This window comes from Cyprinus carpio, chromosome A4, assembly GCF_018340385.1.
Source record: "Cyprinus carpio isolate SPL01 chromosome A4, ASM1834038v1, whole genome shotgun sequence".
Taxonomy (NCBI): domain Eukaryota; kingdom Metazoa; phylum Chordata; class Actinopteri; order Cypriniformes; family Cyprinidae; genus Cyprinus; species Cyprinus carpio.
Genome location: NC_056575.1, coordinates 31,732,221 through 31,748,651, shown reverse-complemented (window position 1 = coordinate 31,748,651; position 16,431 = coordinate 31,732,221). Strand labels below are relative to the sequence as shown.

Here is a 16,431-nt window from a genome sequence, read left to right as displayed (position 1 = left end):
TATATATATATATATTTGTAAATTGAATTTTTTTTTTTGCGCAAGTGAAATGTGTAAATTGAATATTGAATATATGCTAAACAATACTTTCTTATTTTTACGTATGCTGGTGAATTGATAAGAGTGTGAGTTGAGGTAACATTTATAATTCTTGTATATGTAAAAATAATTTGAATATACTTTTTAAATGTATGAAATTAAGTTCTTAACTTATCACTCTCTTCTTTTTTGCATGTGCTGGTGCACTGGGAAAAGACAGAGTTGAGGTAAGTCAAACTTTTCTAAAATTAATAAAAAACATATAGAACAAATAAATGTATAAAATTATAAAACTTAAACCAAACCATTTCTTACAAGTATACCTTTTCACTTTTTCTATAATGCGAGCTGATGCAATTCAAAAATACTGCGAGCTAAATCAATTAAAAAAATAGTAACTATTAAAAAAGATTTTAGAATATACTGCTGAAGTAAATGTATAACAAAGCATGGCTGACAAGTATACCTTTTTTTTCTTTTGTGTGGTGGTGCTCTGGTTAAAGACTGCGAGCTGAGGTAAGTCAACTTTTTGTAACTATTAAAAAAGATTTTAGAATATACTGCTGAAGTAAACGTATAAGAAAGCATGGCTGACAAGTATACCCTTTTTTTTATGTGTGGTGGTGGTTAGAGGCTGCGAGCGGAGGCAAGATGCCGCGACCGAAGAAGAGGGCGACGATAGCCAAACGGCTATATGCACAGAGATGTGCAAGTACAGAGGCTGCACCGCTTCCTCTTAAAATAAGTCAAGCAAAGTTTCCGCCACTTTCTCTTGAAAAAAGGGCAGAGGCTGCACAACCCCCTCTTAAAACATACAGGGTCGAGGTAACGCCGCTTCCTCGTAAAAAAATGGCCGACTGCTCCGGCAGTTGTAATCCCGGGCCCACCCAGCAGGTTCCACCCCGTCCTGCAAAAACAAACGGGAAAGAGGCTGCACCGCTTCCTCTCAAAACAAGTCAAGCCGAGGTTATACCAACTCCTCGTAAAAAAAAAGGTCGGTTTTGCCATCGTGTAGAAACCACCCCTCAACAGGTTCCACCCCTTCCTGTGGGTACGATTGGGGTAGAGGCTGCAGCGCTTCCTCTTAAAACAATCGAAGCCGAGGTTATGCCAGGTCCTCGTAAAAAAATAGGCCGGTTATGCCATCGTGTGGAAACCACCCCTCAACAGGTTCCACCCCTTCCTGTGGGCACAATTGGGGTAGAGGCTGCACCGCTTCCTCTTAAAACAAGTGAAGCCGAGGTCATACCAAACCCTCGTAAAAAAAAAGGTCGGTTTTACCATCGTGTAGAAACCAAACCACTGGATCCGCCCCGACGTCCTGCAACAAACGGGGTAGAGGCTGCACAGCTCCCTCTTAAAACAAGTAGAGCAGAGGTTATACCGTATCCTCTTAAAAAAAAGGCAGGGCTGTCACCACAAAGTGGCAGTCTTGAAGATCATGTGAAAACGTGTCAAAACTGTGTGAAAACGTGTCAAAAGCGTAAACTGTGTGAAAACCTGCGTAAACTGTGTGAAAACCCGCCTATACCATGCCAAAACCCGCGTAAACAATGTGAAAACTGTGTGAAACTGTGTGAAAACTGTGGGAAACCACATGAAAACAAACCAAAACTCAACAACTCTGAAATGCTTGTAAATGTACATGAAATTTCTGTGAATACTTTACCTGCATATTGTGATTCTCCACAGCAATCGGTGCAGAAAGGTTCTCTCGATCAAGCAGTTGGCAGCAGTTTTCCACGCTCTTCCGGTAAAGCCCTTTACAGTGAAGTTGTAAAACGCCCACCCAAGGTATGTGAATCGGTCAAGACTGAGGTAAGGACATCTGATTTTCAAGTAGACTCGGGCAAGCTCTGTCAACCCCAGATGAGGTACCCAATGAAAAGCCAATCAAAACCCATGCAATCTGAACCAAACATTCCTGCAAATTCCCATGAAAATGCTTTGAGTATTTGTTGTGATTTTCCACAGAAATCCATGCTAAAAGGGTCTTTTGATCAAGCCGATGCCTGCTTTGGAGATTCACACAACAGACAGTGTGGAGCCATCGGTCTGACAGCGGTGTTAAAAAGCAAGCTTAAGAACGTGCTGACGTGGTCGACACAAGATCTGGATGGTGTCTTGGTTGCAGGAACATGCCTCTATGAGTCTCTAAGAAACCAGGGTAACATAAAAGACCGGCAAGTCAAGGGTAGGAATTACATTGCAGTCCATGAATTACCGAGGAGACACGTGCTGGGTAATACTACATTTTCCATCGAGTACACTCCGTCTCTGACTGGTTTTGTTAATGTCAATGAGTACCAGGAGTATGACGAAGCCATAAGCGGTGTAGCCATGCCACTTGATGTAGGCCTTCAGCAAGCTCTACTGAGTGCTGATGCTTTCCTGTTAACTATTTGTGCTAACACATCCGCAGTTATTAACCCTCTGGAGTCTAAGGGTATTTTTGGGGCCTGGAGAAGTTTTGTCATGCCCTGACATTTGTGCTTTTTTCAGTTTCTTATAAATATCTAAATGGCTAAAGTCTAATCTCACTGTAATCAGCACAAACTAGGCTATAATAATATGTGAGCAGCATGTATGTACATGATTGTGTTTTTGAGAAAAAAAAAAAATGTTATGCGTGGTTAGTGAAAAACTAAAAATGTTAAATCACTTGAAAAAGGCAATAAAACACATACAGAAAATTGGTTCCCAGGAATTTTGAGAACTGGAGCTTGTAGCCTAGAATTTTTTTTTTTTCTAAATTATGTGAAAATCATCTTGTTTACTCACTTACAGAAAACAATAATATTGATTTAAATTTTCTAAGACACTTTTTGTTGGTAAAAGTCTCATGCGAGTAGGCGTCAACTATCATGAATTCACACCTGAGAAGACAAAGACCTGCATAATGAGCTGCATAATGAGCCATTCAGTCAGCTGTGTCACTGAGAGGGATTAGTTACAAGAAAGAATGTGAGGACAAAATAAATGTATATAATTTTATGTTTGTAGTTTATTTAGAATATATTTAATTATCCCACAACATAATTTAATATTCACTTGTGAGTGCAGTTAAACAGTTTATTAGGAAAAATCAAAGCTGACTTTCAAACTGAATTTTTTGCATCATTACTCCAGTCACACAATCCTTCAGAAATCATTTTAACAATCTTATTTTCTAAAAAAAAAAACATTTATTTCTATTATTATTATTATTATTATTATTATTATTATTATTATTATTATTATTATTATTAATGTTGAAAAGAGCTGAGAATATTTTTTTTTTTTAGGTTTTTTAGGGGGGATAAATTGAAAGAACAGCAATGATTGTTACATTTGTTACAGTTACATTTATTGTTACATTTATATTATTTACATCAAGCTTTTGAATGGTATAGTAGTGTATATTGTTATTGAAACTTCATAATATTTCACTTGATTATACATTTAGTCAGGAATTATAGTTTGGAAAAAGTCTTTGGAAAAAGTCTAACTAGTAAAATGTTTACACGTTATGTGAAAACTAGTACAAGTATATAAATAATAAATAAGAGGCTTACTCATGTTTATGATCTCTGCTGAATAAAGCGCTTCATTCTTTTTTTCTGAGGAAATCCAAATCTCAAATCCTCAACCACATCACATCTTTTTGGGGTGAATTATGTCTTATTCCTCTCATCGCGAAGCAAACAGTAAAATAATAAAAACTTGAAGAACAGTCTCGCTGCGTTGTCTTCTGTTGTGTGGGCGTATTCAAAAGCCGCGCGCTTCAGTGAAACATTTGAATCTCAAAAGCGCGCTCGGCGCGGGGGCGTGGGTCGCATTAGAAGATAATGAAGGGAGACGTGAAAAACGGACATCGCGTTGTTTTCATATGGATTACTTTATCACAGAATATTTGTTTTCAGCAGCACTTGTTTAGTTTAAAAGTAGACATGTCAGGCTTTCTATAGATATCTCTCTCATGTCTCTTCGTTGAGTATTCACGGAGTTACAGTTCATTTTAATGACGCATTTGTATCTGAAGATCAGCGAAGACAAAGGCTGCAGACAGCACTCCTTGTTTGTTATCTTTATTTTATAAGTGCACAAAGTTTTGTTGTTATTATGTCTGTATACAAAAAAAAAGTAGACCCTTTACAGATTCGATTGATGTATTGCACTTATCTGTACGATCAAAAACTGAAAGTGTAATTTAAGTTCTTTTCGGGGTTATCAGGAGAAAATACCCCAAAACGCGTATACGCGTTAATCGACTCCAGAGGGTTAAGCAGGGGTCATGGTATGCAGTCGTTGACTCTCATGCCATCGTGACAGATACGAGTTGTGTAGTCTATCACAGTACCATAGAGTCTCTGTACAACTATATCAATGACGTAGCACAGTTGTTTGGGGATCCTGAGCCACCATTTGAGATAACTGGAGTTTTGGTTCATGCAGATGCAGAAGTCTCTGATCCCCTGCAAGAAGCGGGCAGAACCATTAACACTAAGCTCTTCCGGTAAAGCCCTTTACAGTGAAGTCTTAAAACGCACACCCAAGGTATGTGAAACTGTGAAGACTGAGGTAAGGACATCTGATTATTGAAAAAAAATCAAATACATCAAGAAAATAAAAAAATAACTAAGCACTAACCTTCCAACGCAGACAGCCTGTAATGTGTTGCCAAGTAAAGGTAAAAGATTGAGGAATGAAAAGCACATTGAGCTGTCAGGTAAACAGGTTAAAAAAAAATCACATGCTGTAACTGTTGTAACAGATGACCTAATCATCACTGATGTTTCAGTTCCAGATGTCTTTTTTTCTCCTTTAACTCATAGCGATAAGCAAGCTTTATGTGAGCTCATACTTCTGACCAATGATAACAGTGACCATAATGTCATAAACTTTGGTCCCATTGCAGCTCCGTGTCAGACAAAGACCATAAAACCTGATGGGAACTGCTTCTTCAGATCGTTGGCACATGTCATATGTGGAAGTGAGGAGAAACACTTGAAGGTTCGCCGTGCGGTTGTGAAACATCTGAAAATGAATACTCCGCTGTTTGAGAGGTATGTGAGAAGTGAGTATTCTTCAGCAGAGGATTATCTGACAAGATCTAGAATGTTTTATTCTGGCTCATGGGTAACAGAAATTGACATATTTGTTTCGGCTGATCTTTTCAAAACCACCATAATGACTTTTAATGATGGCCGATGGAATGCACACAAACCTACTGGAGAGGTATCCACTCAGAATGCAATTTATCTGAAACACTGTAATGGTAATCATTATGAAGTTGTGACATGTGTTAAGCACAGAGATCGAGATGGTGTTTGTGCAGGAGCATGTGGAAATGCAGTGTCAAATGAGGTCGGCAAGCCATGTCTACGTAAAAGGAAGGTAAGCGATGCTACAGAATGTTCTGCAACCAAGAGACATCGGGAGAGATATTGCAATGACAGTGAGTACAGACAAAAAAAGCTGAAGCATGAGAAGTCAAAATATGGTAATGACCCTGATTACAGACAGAACAAAATTGAGTATGGTAAAGCAAAATATTGTGATGACACTGTTTACAGAGAGAAAAAAACTGAGTACGACAAAACTAAATATATGAGAGACAGATGTTACAGAGAGAAAAAAATTCTTTGTGATAAATATCTAAAAAATGTTGATGTTCGTTTATCAAAGTGTGAGCGTTCTAGGGCCAAGTACTCAAGCAATATTCAGTTCCAAAAACGTGTTTGCCAATATTCTAGATTGAAATATAAATATAATGTCTCTTTTCAGGCAAATGTATGTGAATATTCCAAGAAAAAATATCTGCAAAACCTGTCATTAAAAACAATAAAGTGTGAGTATTCCAAGAAAAAATATCTGCAAAACCTGGCCTTCAAAGCAAGAGTGTGTGAGTATTCCAAGAAAAAATATCTGCAAAACCTGGCCTTCAAAGCAAGAGTGTGTGAGTATTCCAAGAAAAAATATCTGCAAAACCTGGCCTTCAAAGCAAGAGTGTGTGAGTATTCCAAGAAAAAATATCTGCAAAACCTGGCCTTCAAAGCAAGAGTGCGTGAGTATTCTGTGATGAAATAGCATAAAGATGAGATCTTTCGTGTGAGTACAATACAAAAAGGTTGTGAAATGTATGCAAGAAAGAAGGAACAAAAAGACATTGATGTTGCTGTTGATCATTTTAGACAAGAGGTTGGTAGTGGTCCAGAGTTTGTGTGCTGTGTCTGCCGCTACTTTTCAGAAAGCAGGTTGTTGAATGTAGAAGACAATGCTATGAAGACAAAGGAGAAAATCGCTGCTTTGGGCAGAAGATGCATAACAACCAGGTATGTTCATGTCTGTTATCAAAAGTGTGAACTATCTTCTGCTCCTTCCTCAGGGTGCAAATTATGGATTTGTCTAACGTGTCATTGAAAAATCCTTTGTGGACAACTGCCCGAAGAGAGCGTTGCTAACAACATGCATTTGGTGGACATTCCAAATCAACTGAAATGTCTCAACTCTTTGGAACAACATCTCATTGCACGTAACATTCCTTTTATGAAATTACTATGCCTTCCTCGTGGTAAACAACATGGATGCCATGGTCCTGTAGTGTGTGTCCCGGTAAATGCCACAGATGTGTCAAATATCCTTCCAAGAAATGAGTGTGATGACAAGATGATAAGGATCAAACTGAAACGCAAGTTAACCTACAAAGGGCATTATGAGTACAAGTATGTACACACTGATCGGGTTCGAAATGCTCTGAAATATTTGATCAGGTTCAATAAGTGGTTTGGTGATGTGGAGATTAATCAGCAGTGGATCAACTCTTTGAATGAAACCGAAGAAAATGTTGTAGATGAAATGGAGCAACAAGACGTAGTTGAAAAGATTGATGATGAAAATGACCCTGATGAACAGCAAGAGGAAGACCTTACCTACATCAAAGAGCAAAGTGGTCTTTTGTCAGATGCATAATTGCAACCTGTGGACATCGGTTCAGAAGTAATTGATCAGCATTTCCAGGATGTATTAAATCTGGCACCGGCTGAAGGTAACAGTCCTGTTAGTTTGTTATCTGATAGGTCTAATGAAGCAAAATGTTTCCCTGTTCTCTATCCAACTGGTGGTCCGACGTTTCATGATAAGAGGGAGGTAAAAATAACATTGTCAAGATACTTGAATGCAAGAATCCTCAATGCAGATGGACGTTTTGCACGGAGCACAGACTTCATTTTCTATGCACAGTATTTGTCGGAGGTTGATCAAGTTGTATCTAATGTTTCAATTGCTTTACGCAAAGGATCTGAGAAGAGTTTGTTGACTGAAGTAACATCGGATATGCTAACAAACCCAGACTCATTATCTAAAATATTGAATTTTGATGAAGGATACAAGTTTTTGAGACCAATCCGTGGAACACCACCATATTGGCAGTCTACTCAAAAAGACCTTTTTGCACTTGTAAGACAGCTAGGTATTCCAACTTTCTTTGCATCCTTTAGTTCTGCGGATCTCAGATGGCCTGAAATGATTAGTACCATAATCAAACAAGAAGGGAAAAACCTGAAAGCAGATGAACTTGACTGGTCTGAAAAATGTGGACTGATTAGACGAAACCCAGTGACTGCTGCAAGAATGTTTGATCACAGATGGCATTGTTTTCTAAGAGATGTAATCATGTCTTCAGCTCAACCGATTGGGAAGATAGTAGATTACTTTTATCGTGTAGAGTTTCAACAGCGTGGATCTCCTCATGTTCATTGTCTGTTTTGGGTTGAAAATGCACCAAAGTTAAATGAAGATGAAGAAAATGATGGTTTGGTTGCTAGTTTCATTGATCGTTACATCACTTGTGAGACCCCAAGAGAGGATGAAACTGAACTGTTTGAGACCGTCAATGGTGTTCAGAAGCACAGTGTTAGACATTCAAAGACGTGTCGTAAGAAAAAGACAGTTTGCAGATTTAATTTTCCACGACCCCCATCTAGCCGTACCTTTATTACAAGAGGTGGTAGTCGAGACGATTTGAAAAGCAGTGACAGAAAAGATACTGCACGTACAATTTTAGAAAAAGTCAAAAAGGCTTTAACAGCTTCTGATATGAATTATGATTCGACAGATGCATTTGAGTCCATTGGTATTAACCAAGCTCTCTTCGAGAAAGTGTACACGCAGTGTTCCAAAAAGAAAACCGTTGTCCTGAAAAGAAGTCCTAAAGACGTCTGGGTGAACCAGTATAATAAACATTTACTGCGTGCCTGGCAAGGCAACATGGATATCCAGTATGTCACTGATCCTTACTCTGTAGTGGTTTACATTATTAGTTACATCACAAAAGCAGAGCAAGAAATGGGTTTGTTGCTGCAACGTGCGCAAAATGAAGCCATGAATGGAAATCTTGAAGCGAGATCATCACTGAAAATGCTTGGTAGTGTTTATCTTCACAACAGAGAAGTTTCTGCTCAAGAGGCTGTGTATCGTCTGACTGGTATGCACTTGAAGGAATGTTCTCGTAAAGTCCAGTTTATTCCAATTGGATTGAATCCTGTAAAGATGAGTTTGCCTCTTCGTGTCATCAAAAACAAAGTTGATCAGTCTGGTGAAGAAACTAGCTTTTGGATGACTAGTCTGGTTGACAGATACAAGAATAGGCCAAACACGGAAGAGTTTGAGACTCAATGTCTTGCAAGTTTTTGCTCTGAAAACAGGATGTTGTCAAAATCGGAGGTTTCTTCACAAAAAAAGTCTTCAGAAGACAAGGTCATTAAGCTTAACAACGACTGTGGTTATATGATGAAGAGAACTCGAACTGAACCTGCTGTTGTCCGATATCCAAGATTTTCTCCCAAAAAAGATCCTGAAAAATACTTTCATTCATTGTTGCAACTTTTCTTGCCACATTATGAAGATTGTCAGCTCAAGCCTGAGCGTTTTAGCACTTATGAGGAATTCTACAACAATGGTGCTGTGAAATGTGGAAGAGATGTGACACAAGTCAAGTGTATTGTTGATGCCAATCGAGCACTGTTTGAAAAGGAAAGTGACAAAATCGATCAAGCTCAACAGCTTTTGGAGCAAGGTGTTGATTTGGAAGATGCTTGGGCTGCATTATGTCCTGAAACAGAAAAGGAACGTCATGAATGCATAGAACTAAGGAAGACTAATACAATTCCTGATGAAGATGATTCTGAGTGTTCCATTCCAGATCTTGTAGTGAACCCTCGAACTTCATTCAGTATTGAAACCAACCATACTGGAATGTCTAGAGAAGAGGCATTAGGTTTACTGCGATCATTAAATGCACAACAATCTGCAATCTTTTACAAAGTGCGGAAATGGTGTTTCGAGAAACTTCTTGGAGAAAACCCTGAACCATTTCACTTGTTTGTCACTGGTGGAGCAGGCACAGGGAAAAGTCATTTAATCAAAGCAATCTACTATGAATCTTCCAGACTTTTATCTCAGCTGTCTGAAAACCCTGATGATAGAAGTGTGATTTTAACTGCGTCAACTGGAGTGGCCAGTTTTCAAATTGGTGCTTCTACAATCCATAATACGTTTTCCATAGGTGCCAATGTCAAACTGCCATATCAGCCCCTAAGTGATGACAAAATCAATTCACTGCGTGCAAAACTTGGAGGTTTGCAGATTCCTATCATTGATGAGGTGTCTATGGTTGACCATCACCTTTTGTCTTATGTCCATGGGAGATTGAGACAAATTAAGCAAACTGGTGACTACTCCATTTTTGGAAGAGTCAGTTTGGTCTGTGTTGGTGATTTTTACCAGCTACCGCCTGTCAAGGGAATTCCCCTGTATGTTGATCCAAAAGGAGTTAATCTTTGGGATAACAACTTTGAAATTGCTGAACTAACACAAGTTGTCAGGCAACAAGATACATCTTTTGCTGAAATGTTAAATCGTCTGAGAGTTCATAAAAAGAATGAAACTCTAAGCCCAAATGACATCAACATGTTGAAGCAACGTGAAACTGGTGAAGAATGCGACGCTATCCATATATTCCCTACAAATGCTCAGGTTGATGAGTACAATATTCAGAAACTTAATGAGTGTTGTCCTGAGGCAATCACTATTCACGCTAGAGACTTTGCTAGAAATCCAGAAACTGGTAGAATAGAACGGAAAGTTGGATTTCATGCAAAAGTTTTCAACTCCTGTTTGGACAAATGTGTTTCCTTGGGTGTTGGAGCCAGAGTAATGCTAAGGAAAAATGTTGATGTTTCTGATGGACTTGTCAATGGAGCCTGTGGCACAGTTGTCCACATAAGCAGAAAACAAAAACGTGATGATGATGATGACTTCCCATCAGCTATTCATGTTGAATTTGATAATCCAAATGTTGGCAAAGTTCAGAGATCAAAGCAACAACAGAAATATTCACCGAATTCTACTGTTATTGAAGTGGAAGAAGATCAAGTCACAAACGATGGTGGTTTAAGACGTCAGTTTCCACTTAAATTGGCATGGGCATGCACCATTCATAAAGTGCAAGGACTCACAGTAGATAAAGCGGTCGTCTCACTTGACAAGGTATTTTCTCCGGGACAAGCATATGTTGCACTGAGTCGTGTGAGAACCCTCGATGGACTAATAATTAATAACTTCAAAGACTCTGTCATATATTGTAATGAGAAAATTGACTCTGCTATGAAAAACATGCCCCGACTTGCTTTAGAAAATTACAGTTTTGTAAAGACGCCTGGTGTGTTTACAATTGCTCTTCATAATGTACAAAGTCTTCGAGCTCATGTTCAAGATATTCAAGTTCACAGACAGATAATGAATGCAGATTGTATCTGTTTAACTGAAACCTGGCTAAAAGTTGAAGACCAAGTACAGATTCCAGGATTTGTTTTCGAGAACAATCCCAGAGCTAAGTGTTATGACAACAGTACTCCACTTTTCACTGATCTAAAACAACAAAGAGGAGGTGGAGTTGGATTATTCTGTTGTGAAAGCATTCATTTTAATGTCATCATTCCAGAACCTTGCAACGTGGAATGTCTATACTTTGCAGTTCCACACATAAGTTTGAATGCTGCTTTGCTGTACAGACCTAATTCATATCCACTTAACCTGTTTCGACAAAATATGTTGCATGTTATTGATGAGCTGGAGAAACATTCAGGAAAGAAAGTGATTATGGGAGACTTCAATGAGGACATCTTGACATCATCTACAATTGGTACATTAATGGAACTACATGGATACAGTCAACTTGTGCAACATCCTACTACTGAAAAAGGTACACTGATAGATCATGTCTATGTTAAAGATGCAGAAAATGTTTCAGTTGAAATTGTGCAAACATATTACAGTTACCACCAAGCACTCCTTATTTCACTGAGGTAATAATTCATATGTGTGACATGTACTGAAATCAGTATAACCGCATTATCTTTTCTTTTCTGTGCCCTTACTATGCGACGTTTATCCTGAGCTTCCAATTGGAATACAACTGCAGAACAAGTGTACAACTGGAGACGGTATGTTCTAAGACTGTCTATCTAAATGAATAATACTTATAACGAATCATCAGTTGAATCTGTACAGATGTTCCATGTTATCAATAAAGTAATATCTGAAGGTAATCCATTTTATCTATGCAACACACTGAAATGAGACTTGTATCACTGTATTGGCTGTTCTGTTTTTGTGTCCATACCATGTGAGCACTATCCTGAGATTCCAAGATGGTCAGTGTCCAGTCGATCCAGCCTCGAATTCAAACAAGTGATCATCATTCACAATCCTACATCTCCCATAATTGCTCTTCTTTCTTGAGCTAGTAAGCTTCATCCAGCCAAGGTAACTGTAGCATTTAATTTGTATTCATCTTAATGCTTTAGATTCATTTTTAATTCTGTTTAAATCTCCTTAATTTTAAGAGATTATTTACAATTTTTAACTGACATTTTATCCTTAATCTAATTTCAGTCATATTCTAAGCCATCCAAACAATAATGGATGCTTCCAAACATCATAGGAAGCATCCACAAAGACTGCCTGCATCCATCAATTTGTCTCCTAATATCACAATTAAGTTAATAGAACACATTGTAAGTTGACTCAGTTGTGCATGATTACACAAACATTAAATGGTTTATATTTTAAACAGAATAAAGGCATTTTTAAATTCATCAACTATATGCAAGTAATCTTTTCAGACATATGAAAGGCATTGAAGTCAGAATTTCTCCCATACAAGTGATTCTATACTCCATCCAACACATCATTCTATACCTCAAATTCCATAAAGAAAACTGATACAAATGTAAATGTAGTACTGTCAGCATAAACTTGAACTGACTAATTTCTTCAAGCACGGTTTCACCTAATATCAATACGTTTTCAGGTTTGTGCATCAAATCTCAATAACCTCTGTCCACTACTCTCAAAAGGTGAGCGTACAGATGTCTACATTAGTTGCACAATGTTTTAGTTGTGTAAACACTGTTTATCAAGCAGTTAATGTTCCTTCAACATATATTTTCAGATTTCTGCAATATGCTACACTTCAAACTTCCCTCTCCATTATATGATTCTAAGCTCCATGATCTGTTTTTATGAAGCGGCACAAAACCTATAAAAAGGTAAATTGAACTAATATAATATCTGCAAAATTTGAACCAATTTGTTCAAGCACTTATTACAATTTCAGGTTTGTGCATCAAAATCCAATATCTACTGTCCACTACTCTTAAAAGGTGAGTGTACAAATGTCTACTTAAATTGCTAAATGTTTTAGTTGTGCAAACACTTATTATCAAGAAGTTAATATTCCATGAATGTATTTTCAGATTTCTGCAATTTGCTACATTTGAAAATTCCACCTTATCCATTATGATTCTCCGCTCCATGAACTGTTTTTATGAAGAGGCATACAACCTATAAAAAGGTACAATTAATTGCATGTGTGCAAAGATTGAACTGACTTTCTCGAAGCACTGTTTCACTTGTTAATATATTTTCAGGTTTGTGCATTAAAGCTCAATACCTACGGTCCACTACTCTTAAAAGGTGAGTGTAAATATTTTGCAACTAATAGACATACCATGTTTTAGTTGTGTAAACATTAATCAGGCAGTTAATGTTCCATGAATGTATTTTCAGATTTCTGCAATGTGCTACATGTGAAACTTCCTCCCTAACCTATACTCGATTCTCTATGACATGAACTTTTTATGAAGAGGCACACAACCAGTAAAAAGGTAAATTTTAATTGATATCTGCAAAACTTGAATTGACTCATTTCTTAAAGCACTCTTTCACCTGTTGAAACATTTTCAGGTTTGTGCATCAAATCTGAATAACTACTGTCCACTACTCCCAAAAGGTGAGTGTACAGATGTCTACATAAATTGCTAAATGGTCTAGTTGTGCAAACACTTTAATTATCAAGAAGTTAATGTTCCATGAATGTATTTTCAGATTTCTGCAATATGCTACACTTCAAACTTCCCTCTCCATTATGATTCTCCGCTCCATGATCTGTTTTTTATGAAGCAGCACAAAACTGATAAGAAGGTAAATTTAAATTCATATATCTGCAAAACTTGAAGTGACTCCTTTCTTAAAGCAGTCTTTCACCTGTTGATACATTTTCAGGTTTGTGCATCAAAACTAAATATCTATTGTCCCCTACTCTCAAAAGGTGTGTGTACATATCATACCTCTATTAGTTAGTTTTTTTTCTGTAAGTGTTTTATCAAGCAGTTAATGTTCCTTCAACTTTTTTTCAGATTTCTGCAATACGCTACTTCAAACTTCCCTCTCCATTATGATTCTCTACGCCATGAACTGTTTCTATGAAGAGGCACACAACCGATTAAAAAGGTAAATTGAATTGTGTGTCTGCAAAGCTTCAATTGACTAATTTGCACACTTTCACCCAATAACTGTATATTTTCAGGTTTGTGGATCACTATTAAATATCTACTGTCCACTACTATCAAAAAGGTGACTGTACAGATGTCTACATTAGTTGCACAATGTTTTAGTTGTATAAACACTATTTATCAAGAAGTTAATGTTCCATGAATGTATTTTCAGATTTCTGCAATATGCTGCACTTCAAACTTCCCTCTCCATTATATGATTCTCCGCTCCATGAACTCTTTTTATGAAGCAGCACAAATCTGATTCGGAAGGTAAGTTCCATTGCATGATGTCTGCAAATCTTGAATTGACATTTCTTCAAGCACTACTTCACCTAATAGGAATACATTTTCAGGTTTGTGCATCAAAACTAAATATCTATGGTACCCTACTCTCAAAAGGTGAGTGTACATTGAACCTCTATTAGTTAAATGTTTTTCTGTGTTTTATCAAGCAGTTAATGTTCCTTCAACGTATTTTCAGATTTCTGCAATACGCTACTTCAAACTTCCCACTCCATTATATGATTCTCCACTCCCTGATCTGTTTATATGAAGGGGCACAAAACCAATAAAAAGGTAAACTGAATTAATATAATATCTGCAAAATTTTAATCAGTTTGTTCAAGCACTTATTACAATTTCAGGTTTGTGCATCAAAATCCAATATCTACTGTCCACTACAATCAAAAGGTGAGTGTACAGCTGTCTACGTTAGTTGCACAATGTTTTAGTTGTGTAAACACTATTTATCAAGAAGTTAATGTTTCATGAATATATTTTCAGATTTCTGCAATAGCTACACTTCAAACTTCCTCCATATCCATTATGATTCTCCGCTCCATGAACTGTTTTTATGAAGCTGCACAAAACTGATAAAAAGGTAAATTTAATTAAAACTTGACTCTTGCAAAACTTGAATTGACTCATTTGTTGAACTCTTTCACCTGTTAATGTTTTCAGGTTTGTGCATTAAAACTCTATCTATGGTCCACTACTCCCAAAAAGTCAGTGTACATATTTAACTAATAGATGTACCATGTTTTAGTTGTGTAAACATTTATCAAGCAGTTGATGTTCCATGAATTTATTTTCAGATTTCTGCAATATGCTACACTTCAAACTTCCTTCTCCATTATATGGTTCTCGTCTCCATGAACTGATTTTATGAAGCAGCACAAAAACCAATAAAAGGTAAATTTCATTCATGTAATATCTGCAAAATTTGAACTGATTTGTTCAAGCACTTCACCTGTTGATACTTTTGTTTTTTTTTTGTGCAGCAAAACTAAATATCTATTGTCCCCTACTCTCAAGAAGTGAGTGTACATATTGTACCTCCTATTAGTTAAATCTTTTTCTGTAAGTGTTTTATCAAGCAGTTAATGTTCCATGAATGTATTTTCAGATTTCTGCAATAAGCTACATGTGAAACTTCCTCCTTATCCTAGTTGATTCTCCACTCCATGAACTGTTTTTATAAAGCAGCACAAAACCAATAAAAGGTAAATTTAATTTGTATAATATTTGCAAAATTTGAACTGATTTGTTCAAGCCCTTCACATGTTAATACAATTTCAGGCTTGTGAATCAAAACCCAATATCTACGGTCCAGTACTATCAAAAGGTGAGTGTACAAATATCTACGTTAGTTGCATAAAGTTTTAGTTGTGTAAACACTATTTATCAGGCAGTTAATGTTCCATGAATGTATTTTCAGATTTCTGCAATACACTACATGTGAAACTTCCTCCTCATCCTATATTTGATTCTCCATTCCATGAACTGTTTTTATAAAGCATCACAAAACCAATAAAAAGGTAAATTTTATTCATATAATATGTGCAAAATTTTAACAGATTTTTTTTTCTAGCCTACCTGTTAATACAATTTCAGGTTTGTGCATCAAAACCCAATATCTACTGTCGACTACTATCAAAAAGTGAGTGTACATATGCCTGTTAGTTGCACAGTGTTTTAGTTGTGTAAACACTATTTATTAATCAGTAAATGTTACATGAATGTATTTTCAGATTTCTGCAATATGCTGCACTTCAAACTTCCCTCTCCATTATATGATTCTCCGCTCCATGAACTCTTTTTATGAAGCAGCGCAAATCTGATTCGGAAGGTAAGTTCCATTGCATGATGTATGCAAATCTTGAATTGATTTTCTGTTTTATCAAGCAGTTAATGTTCCTTCAATGTATTTTCAGATTTCTGCAATACGCTACTTCAAACTTCCCACTCCATTATATGATTCTCCACTCCATGATCTGTTTATATGAAGGGGCACAAAACCAATAAAAAGGTAAATTGAATTAATATAATATCTGCAAAATTTGAATCCGTTTGTTCAAGCACTTATTACAATTTCAGGTTTGTGCATCAAAATCCAATATCTAGTGTCCACTACAATCAAAAGGTGAGTGTACAGTTGTCTACGTTAGTTTGCACAATGTTTAGTTGTGTAAACACGATTTATCAAGAAGTTAAATGTTTCATGAATATATAAAAT

At 36.8% G+C, this 16,431-nt stretch overlaps 2 protein-coding genes and 1 long non-coding RNA gene across 3 annotated transcripts; all 3 read left to right on the top strand.

Annotated features, from left to right (window-relative positions):
- Positions 1 to 525: 525 nt before the first annotated feature.
- Positions 526 to 6,482, top strand: LOC122141036. The gene is made up of 6 exons (XM_042746844.1): positions 526 to 555; positions 671 to 2,416; positions 4,937 to 5,084; positions 5,329 to 5,415; positions 6,213 to 6,353; positions 6,407 to 6,482. Exons 2-6 carry the CDS (start codon positions 691 to 693, stop codon positions 6,480 to 6,482), a joined length of 2,178 nt encoding a protein of 725 aa, XP_042602778.1. The 5' UTR covers positions 526 to 555; positions 671 to 690.
- LOC109061872 lies at positions 6,129 to 14,914 on the top strand. Its single transcript, XM_042745176.1, is given in 19 exon segments — positions 6,129 to 11,844; positions 11,974 to 12,095; positions 12,392 to 12,437; positions 12,533 to 12,629; positions 12,698 to 12,743; positions 12,837 to 12,934; positions 13,011 to 13,056; positions 13,150 to 13,247; positions 13,327 to 13,372; positions 13,468 to 13,563; positions 13,645 to 13,690; positions 13,779 to 13,872; positions 13,949 to 13,995; positions 14,089 to 14,186; positions 14,270 to 14,315; positions 14,398 to 14,492; positions 14,561 to 14,606; positions 14,700 to 14,796; positions 14,877 to 14,914. A coding segment is annotated over 1 exon segment (4,902 nt). The 5' UTR covers positions 6,129 to 6,486; the 3' UTR covers positions 11,389 to 11,844; positions 11,974 to 12,095; positions 12,392 to 12,437; positions 12,533 to 12,629; positions 12,698 to 12,743; positions 12,837 to 12,934; positions 13,011 to 13,056; positions 13,150 to 13,247; positions 13,327 to 13,372; positions 13,468 to 13,563; positions 13,645 to 13,690; positions 13,779 to 13,872; positions 13,949 to 13,995; positions 14,089 to 14,186; positions 14,270 to 14,315; positions 14,398 to 14,492; positions 14,561 to 14,606; positions 14,700 to 14,796; positions 14,877 to 14,914.
- A 273-nt stretch (positions 14,915 to 15,187) lies between these two features.
- LOC122140695 lies at positions 15,188 to 16,338 on the top strand. The gene is made up of 8 exons (XR_006157279.1): positions 15,188 to 15,232; positions 15,322 to 15,418; positions 15,495 to 15,540; positions 15,634 to 15,733; positions 15,810 to 15,855; positions 15,947 to 16,044; positions 16,130 to 16,224; positions 16,293 to 16,338. It is a non-coding gene; the product is annotated as an uncharacterized LOC122140695 (long non-coding RNA).
- The last annotated feature ends 93 nt before the right edge of the window (positions 16,339 to 16,431 follow it).